The sequence below is a fragment of the Ptychodera flava genome, chromosome 13 (assembly GCF_041260155.1).
Source record: "Ptychodera flava strain L36383 chromosome 13, AS_Pfla_20210202, whole genome shotgun sequence".
Lineage (NCBI taxonomy): Eukaryota > Metazoa > Hemichordata > Enteropneusta > Ptychoderidae > Ptychodera > Ptychodera flava.
This window is the reverse complement of record NC_091940.1, coordinates 19,053,985-19,064,507: the sequence shown is the minus strand read 5'-3', so window position 1 is coordinate 19,064,507 and position 10,523 is coordinate 19,053,985. Positions and strand designations below refer to the sequence as shown.

At 38.1% G+C, this 10,523-nt stretch overlaps 1 protein-coding gene across 1 annotated transcript in view; it reads left to right on the top strand.

Moving 5' to 3' along the window:
- Window positions 1-1,307: 1,307 nt before the first annotated feature.
- LOC139147711 (zinc finger protein 236-like) overlaps window positions 1,308-10,523 on the top strand; it is a 105,347-nt gene continuing 96,131 nt past the window's right edge. The window contains exon 1 of the mRNA XM_070718875.1: window positions 1,308-1,430. Coding sequence (XP_070574976.1) covers window positions 1,379-1,430 — 52 coding nt within the window. The 5' untranslated portion in view covers window positions 1,308-1,378. The remainder of the gene's footprint in view (window positions 1,431-10,523) is intronic.

Sequence of the window (10,523 nt, the reverse complement as noted above, 5' to 3'; positions counted from 1 at the left end):
AGTTGCAATCATTGAAATTATACCACACCTACTGTGGGCACACCTCCTGTCAATGAATACGGCCCCAATTTTCCGATATGGGCCCACAATGGCTCCATGTAGGCGTACGCGGTATAAATGGCTCCTAAGCTTCGCGATTACCAATGCAACAGTCTGCTATTATTTATTTCCCTAGAATCGAGATCAACACGACTATCTGTTGGATCTTTGTGTCTCTGTGTGTCTGTGTATTTCCACAGGGAAGCAAGGATAAACAAACAAACAAACCAATAAATAAATGTAAGAGAAAACACATTGAATGAAAATTGAAATAATTGCCTGAACAATTTATGTAACTGTTCAAGATACTGAAGATACGGCGTCAGTTGGAGTTTACAATCTGATTAAAATCTGATGTTCTCACCAGTGGGGGAGGGCCGAAGAAAAAACTGTCATACAATATCGATAGCGTAAAAGACTGACACATTCCTATAGGCCTATCGGATTTTAATCAGATTGTGGGAGTTTAGTGAGTAGTTGCTGGCATTGCATCTTGAATATATTGCATGTGTTGTTCAGTCAATTATTTCGATTCTTATAAATCGTGTTTCTTATTTGTATTTTAGTTATTTGTTTATTTATCTGTTCGTTCGTTTATTCTTCCTGACTTCCCTTTCTTTATTCCTTTCTCTATTTAGCCATTCCTTCAGTGTTCTTTGTTATGGTATATTGGGGACTCTAATGACCTACGTAATGCATTTTATTTTTACTGCCAATACCTGTTGAATGCCGCAGTGCATGTCCCAGATTGTAAACTAGCTTTACTTTACGACCTGCTTTAACGCCCCCCCCCCCCCCCCCCCCCCAATCACATTTCCCTTGGCATGAGGATTCACGTACGCTGGTTTACGGACTACGCAGTACGGTGCAGGGTTCAAACTTACCCGAGCGTCCGGCTCCGGCCGAAACGTGTGCGCGCCACCTCCAAGCTCTGCCAAGCCATTGCTGCTAATCATCGAAAGCCCGAAAAAAATACTAGGTATCAAAAGTGTATAAATTATAGTTCGGACTTGCGCTCATCAGTGCTAAGCTTACAACCTATGAGGTTAGGCCTACTCTGTGATGGGTCCTGTAGCACTACATGCAACTTTCCGCATATTGAAATAACAAACAAGAACAACAAATGCGAAAGGGGAATAAGCTTAACAAATTTAGGATCTCGAGTTTTCTATGCTTCCTCGTGCGGGAATCGAATAAATCGCGCAAAAAATAATGAAAACAAAAGAGCAATGCCATTTCCATCCGGGAGCTTTTTATTAGTTTAAGGCGCGTGACGTCATCAACGGCGTCCTGATCACCGCCATTTTCCTTTTCCTCTGGAGAAAAAAAATCAACAAAAATGCCGCGCGGCAGGCCTCCAAAACCAAGGTTAAGGGCTGATATTCTATCAGGTGAGCAATGTGATATTTCTGTGATGTATTTCGATGAGATTTTAAAAAATTAACTCTTATAAAAATATTTTTAGACGGATATTAGGGGACTTTGAGGGGGATTATAGTTCGTCACTTGGGTCATAGAAGTGATTTTTCCTGGGCGGAATGATACTGCAAATTGGTTGAGTTTTCAGATATGGCGGTCAGTTTCAATCACAACGGAGCAACTTCGGAAATTTTGGCGTGCACACCTCGTCACCGGTTCAAAAGAGTTTAATAATCTACCAAATAGGTTGTGATATAGACTGCAGTTAATGTCGGCAGCAATTTTCAGTTTTTCAATATGGCTGACAACGACAGCGGTTGCGAAGTTCACACTTTGTTACGCACGTGAACACCGGCGGTGCGTCTCGAGTCTAGAGCTGCATGTCTGCCGTCGTCGGGTCTACAGTAAGTGTGCGTATACCGCGTGCACATTGTTGTGAAGTTGTTCAGGAGTAATTACAAGAATAAGGTTGGCGTTTTCATCCTCTATTCTTGTCGTATTGGTTGTATTACCACAACGGCAAGAATGGCTAGTCTGTGTAGTGACTACGAAATGACATAGGGCGCAGACGAATTCGCTACAGCCCTTCACTTTCAATGTTTTAAACCACCGTCACTCCACAGCGAGTAAAGACTGTAATGACGTATCTTGGAATTGTTATCAATAACATGTTGTCTAGCTTAATATTAATAAGACCGTTCATCGTCAGACGTCAGGACTTATTCAAGTAATACTTTGTAATTTTTCTAGTAATTTCCTCGCTTCCGGGAATGTCTGTACTGTAAATTGAGTGTAAATTCGCAATGTTTCGTTGGCGGTTGCCACAGTGTGATAGTCCAGCATTTGCAGTTTATCTTGTAAATCGCCCTCTCCATGAACAGAATAGTTTGTAGACTGTTGATGTATTATGAGAAGTAAAACATTAAATCGTAAAATTACTAATCTGACAGACTCGTTTTGTGACATCATGTTACATGTACCTTGATCTGGATGTCATCTGTATGCAACATTGACTGGTGTTAAAAAAAACCGGAACCTGTGCATTAATCAGCAAACCAATTAGTTGTACAACCGCCTCTGTGAGTGTGAACGGGCATCATTTGCGAGGCAGAACTCCAAGGGATAATGCATCTTGGAGTTTTGCCTCGCGAATGGTCACTTCCTCTTCATGACCAAGAACGATAGCGGAAATGTGTTCAAATTCTACAATGTAGAAGTTAGATTGTTTTCCCCAAACGGAGTGCAAAACAACACAAAACAGTTTACTTTGGGAGACTTACTCAAGGACAACAGGCTAAGTCTTACATTGACATTAAGTTTCATTTGGTTGTGGTAAGAAAATTTTGACCTACCTACTGTATTTCCTGAAAGCGCGTTTCAGGGAACCACATTTGTGTACCTTGTACTTGCAACATACCGATGCAGATGGTGAGTTGCATGACCTACAGCAGTCTGCCTTGTCAGTTACAGTAACTTGACTTTGTTGTCAGTAGAGGAAAGAAAACTACTTGATTGACCAAATTTGAATGAAGATATCCATCCCCATTTGCTGTAAACTGGCGTACAGTCACCATTATAAAAATTGGTTTCTGCTTCACCATCATAGTATTATACTAGACAACAGAGTTGTCTACAGCAATAAATAAAGGTGCTAGCTGTTTTTTTATCATTCAATACATGTAGATATGATGTGTATACCACCTTTGAGGGCATTCACTCACATTTCCTGTAAATCTGCCAGACAGACTGTGCTGATGACTTTCACTGAACCGTTTCCTCATTCGCAAAATTGGCATTGCATCTGTTTGAGTCACATTCAGGAAAGCTGTTAAATTTCCATGAGTTCAGGCAATTTCACTTTTACTTGTAATGTGTAAAATATTCTCTTGAAAGGCAAGTTCATATGCAATATTCTTGAGTCGCCTTGGCATCAAATTGGCCCAGAGGACAGACTGATGTCCAGTGCTTCCATGATAAGGATAATTTCATTACCAACCAAGACTTCTTGGTCTAACCATGCAAAGTTTACTTATGATGGCAACGAACCACATGATAGTTGCAAATGCTCAGGCTTCAAAGTTTTACAAGAATGACTTCTGTTAACATCTGTTACATTTTCAGCGTAGCGTATTTAAAATTGGAAACATCTAGGTATGTTCATAGTATTCTCATCAAAACTAAACAAGAAGTGTAATGTCGTAATGAATGAAGTCCATAAATGAGCAGTTTCTTCACCAGAAGAAATAGTACAATGTATTTTTACTTATATTTCTAGAAGGCAAAATAAGAAAAAAGTGGTATTTATATTTATATAGTATATATTTCTAAAATTGACTAATGGTGTCTCTTTTGTTTCAAATAACACCACGGTGAACCCATTCCTTAGGATTATTTTAATGTAGCGTAACTTCAATAATGATAGAGCTATTCCACAAGTTTCAAAGGAACAGGGTCGTTTATATTATGTGATTTTAGTACATGTATCGAACTGCAAATTAATATGTTCAAATGTAAAACAATAGACTTTGAAGATGTGAATTGGTAATGCCTCCAACACTGAATCTTGGAACAGAGCCACCTCAAACTTGCAACATTTTTTGGACAAATATAGGTCCAGTTTGGGATTTCTTAAAATTCTTGAGTTTCTGTGTACAAGAACATGCAAATCACCAAGTTTTATAGAATTAGAACTGTTAGTAAAGGGTGGATAAACTAGAGGGCACACTGCTTTGGATGGAGTGTCTGTGACTGAAAATCATGAATATTGAATATGAATTGTTTTTTTAACATGCCTAAGAATAAAATTGTACATTTCTGTAAAACGTTGGTAATTTTAGAGTAAATTACCGGATAACAAATGTTTGTCATTAGTGAAATTTTTGCCTATACATAGAAAACATGGATTTTGCAATTTCCTTGCTTCTCTACATGAATAAATATCTACAGTTCAGATAATCAAAGGGGTCAATGCACTGCATGACACCAGACTGCAGTGAATTTAGCTAAGTGACAGTGACACAGTCAAGGAAGGATCATTAAGTATTGCCTCAAAATCCAAGGTTACAACAAAATGTTTGGCGGAAACATTTAATTTTAAGGTTTGAGCACAATTGTGGTAAAATGATGGCAGGTGAAAGTTTTCTATTGCAAAGTATGGTGGAAGTTCTTAAAGGTGTACCTATACTGTGGTTTGGTGAAGCAGGGATGTAGAAAATTTTGGTTACAGGTGACAAAAATAAAAGTACAGGCTGTTACAACTAGTGTATGCGTACACTAAGTTTGTGAAAAATGTCCTAATTTTTTACTAGACCTAAATTTTCACAGCTGGCACATTTTAGCTGATAGTGGGTTGTTTTTGCCAGCTGCCGGCTATTTTCTACATCCATGTGAAGTGTCTTTGTTTCAGTTGGATGGACAGACCTATATTACTCAAATCTGATAGATTACAATATTGTACTGTGGGCTAACCTTTGGCTTGCATAAGACTAGCCAAACCAACTAAAGGCTAGCCTACTGCTAGCCAAAAATTTTGGTAAGGTAAGGGACATGGAAATGGTGTGATTGTTTCTGTCTTCACTGACAAGGTGAAATATAAAAACTTTCAAAACGCACACTGTAGATTCTCTGTTTTGTTAACAGTGACAGAGAGAAATTTCGTGTTGTTTTGTTAAGCAATTTAGGTTGGTGAAATGGTGTTTCAATCATAATGTTGAAAAAAAAAATTACCTCTTCAATTAGCAGTAACTACGACAGCATTAGCATAATGATCAGACTTGAAGTGTATCATAATTTGGACACAGGACATCAACATTGGATCATAGTTTTACTTTATACTTTTTAAATTGATGCAGGCCATCTTTATTTTATCTAGATAAATTATGTGCAACTTTTGTGATCATTGGGGCCCCTTGTCCAAATGGGGACTCTGGAGTTTAAGTATATTTGGGACTATTTTCATGATTGTGGATATTTGTGAATGCAGATGACTTGCACGAGTTTGAAAATTTACAGAGATCTTTGAAGGGAGCCACCAAGTGGCCAACATTACTCAACTCTTTGTTTAGTGGTACTCCATACCAGTAAGGGAGTGCATCCCTGTCCAGTAGTAGGTGGAGAATGCCCTGAGATTACATTGATTTTGGTGATGGACATTGAAAAGTCAGTATTTGTTCTGAAACCAATATGTCCTGTATTCATGTTTATATTATTAAAGTCAAAGTGAAGATTTGCAATTTTAATGTTCATTATTTCGATATTTGTTGGTCTGTTTTGTGAAGTACTCAACAATTCTCCATTCTGTTCAGTTGTAGAAATTCTGCCTTTACTAGCCAGCCCAATAAAATAGATCATAACCAGTGGCTGTACTGTAGTCTATTAGCTACCGTTCCTCCAACTGAGTTCGTTCGAACCCTTTCATCACCATGGTTTAGCCCCAGTGTAAGCAAAGCACGCAACCTTTGTCTCAAGTTCCAAACTTTTCTGGTGCTTTCCAGTCATTTGGATGATTCTTGGAGAAAAGAGCAAGCCTGTAAAGAAAGATTTTTTAATCCATTTTGTCTCGACAGATTTTTCTTCCCACTCTTGACTAACTCCCTCCTGGAGCCCATTAGTCCTATCCGTAGTGAGTCTTTGGCTCTATGTAGTGTAACTTTTCAGAGACATTTTTTTTTGCAAAGTCACAGTGTCAGTATGCACAACAAACACAACATGGAAAGTCTGCAGCCTTAATATGGTTTAAATTTTTCTCAAAACTTAATGAAAGGGCAAATGCATAAATGATTTACCCTCCAAAATAGCAGCATTATTTTTGATTAAGATGCAGACATGTTCAGTATGTTTGGACATAGAGATTTCACTGTTACATACCCATCTGTCTTTTTAACCACCACAGAATTATTTTCATTTGTAACGAAAACTCATATACTATAGAATAGCTTATATTGCAGATTACCAACATGAAAAATCTTCTGTTATTGTCCTCTGCCATTAGACTGCATGTTCTGATTATGTACCAGTGATGAGTTCTCATTATATTTGCATACTTGATACATTAATATTAAAGGGCCGTTATCTGTAACTTTTGATGATATTTTTCATTAGTTTTGTTATTCACGTCAACGAAAGTCTTGTTCTACTCACTGAAGCATGTTGAGATACACAGTATTCAGCTTTTCAACTCGGCCTGTTCATGTGTAGGCTGCACTGTTATTGTTGACAAGTGAATTCTTGTCCTGACTAGAATCGTAAGTATTTACAATAACAGTGTGTTCTGCACATGTGTTTACAAGCTAGATGGTCTAGGTGTTTCAACATGATTTTCTTTGAGTAGAACAAGAACTTGCAACTGACATATTAAAGAAAAATTGTGAGAAAAGTTATCAAAAGTTACAGCTACATGTTTACTGGCCCTTCAATTCGCTTTGCATTATATCATAGACAGTAGTCTCAACACTACTGTTTATGATTACCATATACTGTGACGTTACATTTCAAACAGATCATCAGTATGGTCTCGCCTGAAAATTAATTCTTTTTTCCCATTACACAAAACTTCCTTCAGAACTTCTACCGAAATATCACAAATGCTGTATGTGCCTTTGAGCACTGTAGAGACTGGAGTATTCATCACATTGTGTTTCATTCTGTGTTCTTTCCCATTTCCGAATGCGATTTCCACCTGCCACGGTGCATTCATGAGCAATGAAAGAGGGATCGTTGGCGGTGATGAAACATTGATGGACAAGCGTTCAACCTTTAAGTCGGTGCCAACTTAATGAAGAGTGTTCCAATGCGGGGAGAGCACAATGGCATTGAATGTATTCAGATGACAGATGTGTTGGCTCGATACAAACATTGCAGTTTGAAGTGTGCATGTTCTTGTATTAATTAAAACTGAATCACGCCTCTCAGCTGAATAGCCTTAACTTTCAGTCGCTCCTCGACTCAAGGATGGTCATTTTTGTGTTTGCTGTATTCAACATTTTGTGCCAGAAATCCCAAGAGATAAAAAAAATGTATGATGATTTAAATTACTCGGCACTCTGTGAAAAGCAACAGAAACATGACTGTCAATTTTTTTAGGTATGTCGAAGCTTACAGAGCTATTTCAAAGGCAGAAAGGAGAGTGGATGTTCACAATCTCGTATCCATCAAAGTCAAAACTCTGTAAAGAAAGTCGGAAAGTGATGGCAATTCTGAATAAAAAAACTGGTGCCTTGCATGATAACTTAGGTCTCTGCTAGTAATACAATAAGGGTATTTGTATTTTTCTCTTATTGTTTTTGGAGAAAGTGTAATATAGACAACAATGCGAAATTCTCCGGTGAAGAATCAGCAAAAATTTGGAGGCTTACATTTGAAAACATGAAACAAATGCAAAAACCGTCTAAGACCTGTATGCTTGAAGTCATAAACACTCATTCGTTCATGGTTGACATGAGGAAATTCTGAAATGAGTTTCATATCAAGAAGGGAAAATATGAAGTCTGAAAATGCAGCTTATACCATGTCTACACTGTGGCCACTTTGAAGTGGAAATAAAAATTCCAGATGAAATTGAAACACTCAGGACAGTAGCATAATTGATGTTGTTGAAACTGATATGGATATTGCTCATAGTCCACTTAAGTTTTAAAAATAATTTCCTGGAAATTTCAGTGACAGGTGATTGGGATTCTGTTTTAAGCATTGTGTTAGAAATGCTCTTCCATTCATCAACACTTTTTCTACTTTTTTCTACTTTTTCTACCTGGTTTAATCCTCAGGGATATGTTTGTGAACTCTTGACAGAGTGCCAATGAGTGCAATAAGTTGTGGATCCGGACCAAGCCAAATTGCTAAAGTAAAAATATTGGCCAGGGTATTTACTATTAATGTAGCATGACAGGGCTTAACATGGGAAAGAAACTGAACTAATCAGAAAATTTATAACCTCACCAGAGACGGAAAAAACTTGTCCATGTAACCAGTCATTTTCCATTTGGTAGTGAGGCAAATAATATTGATGGAGGTAGTTTTGGTTCTCAAGTTACATAACACCATTGTACCTGTCTGGTTATGATATTATCTTCCCTCCGGGGAGCTTCCGCTGCTTTAAAATTTGATGCCTGGAATACTGGAATGAGAATATTTGGTATACTCTTTAGGTTTGTCACATGAATTTATTATGCTATCCTTCTGGATCATATACATGGTGTCCAAATCTACGTCGATTTTTGCTGCCTAGATGTAGCATCAATCTGTTTTTTAAGGCTTTGGGTTACAGTTTGCAATTTACGTCAAGAATTCTCCAGATTTTTCTAGGTATACAGATCGTTGCCATTTGAACTCTACATCGCTAGACAGGCTTCAAATTAATGCTAGTTGCCGTCAGACACAGGAAATGAAACGCAGTGATATTTATATCAGTCATTATGGTCGACAATCACAGGTACAGATTAATGCAGAGCCAGCGATCAAAATTTATCGTTGCAAGCTTTGTTGGCACTGATCTGATTTTCTGCCCTCTTTGTGGAGTGTTGGTTTCGAGTGGCAGCACAATGGGCATGAACGATAAAATATTGCAGTCAAGTACTTTTGATCTGAGGAAAAATATCTGAGCTTTGGTCTGTCTGATGGGGAACTGCTCAAATGATGTTGGGCTTCAGGAAGTGTTAGAAGAAGTTAGAGCGATGAAGAGTGGTGGAGTAATCTGACTAGAATGCCCCCTCCCCCTAATGGTTGTGCCATGATGATATGAGAGAGTTTGAAATGCAGAAATGTCAAATTGGGTTTCTCATGTGATACAAAAGGCTGGTTACCGTTGACATGCAATTGTATGACTAGCCTAGGAGGGCCAAATGTTACCCCTGCGGTGTACGCTGCTTAAATAATTAAACACAATAAAAAAATCGTAACTCTTCCCAAGATTTGGATTAATAGATGCCAGATTGTTTTATGTTTCGGTAAATGGTTCCTTTTTTCTACTCCAGCGTGATAATGATCATCGCCAGTAAATTATGATGATTTATCAGGGCAATGCTGTGTGCATCTGGGAGTGATAGTCATTTCTTTTGGGATTATGAGTACTCCAGCCTGACAACTCTGACTGTAAATGTTCCCTACTCCAAGTGTTTAAAAAAACCGTGCCATGGAGGGAAAAGCTTTCTATTCCTAGATGGGCATCTTTCCAGCTTCGATAGACTGACTGTTTTTGCTGGAAAATTGGAACACCTCTGGCATCATGTGTATTGCTAATTCAAGGAAAGTTTCACAACATAGGTATACAAGGATCTGTGAGCTTATCAACCATGTTGGCCTGAGTGTGTCGGTTCGATCCTGGACCAATACATTATCACACAGGGTTGATAGGGTCTAATTCTTCGCATGGTTTCAACCAATGTATGTGAACAACTGCAGTGGGATAGGGACTTCAAGATACTAATCGTTTGCGTCACAAGCGCACACATAAAGGTATAAAATTTCCAGTACTGCTCAGGTAAAGTGGATCCTCATATCAGTTTTGCTTGTCCACAAAGTCTGATGGCCACCAGTGAGCAATATCAAATGTAACTGCAAGGTTCTCAACAAGGGGATTAATTTAGAGATGGGCTACAGTACCCCTCCGTTTCTCCAAGCAATTGATTCATTTGTTAATAACCATACAAAATTTTCATGGCAAAAGAGTATGCAGATTGTGTATTGTTTATATGTAAATTGGTCACAGCCATCGCGATATCTCCTAGCTATGGTGAACACTTCACTGCAGAATATTATCGTGGACGAAACTTTGCTTTAGGTTGAGAACCACATGCAGAGGAAAATGTTGATATCATTGTTTTTCATGACGAGACACACACAACATCTGCCATGTGGCAATGTACAGTAATCAAACAGCAAGGACATGATCAGATGTTTTACACTGGGGAAAAATTCAATGCTGAAGTGTGTGGATCAGATTTTAATGCATTTTTCAAAAGAAAACATTTGTGTTGAGCAAATTTTCCAAGGAAACGTGTAAATTTTTAACTTCTATCTTTCCTTTGTCATAAAAAAGCAACATGTCAGAAAACAAAATGGGTCATATT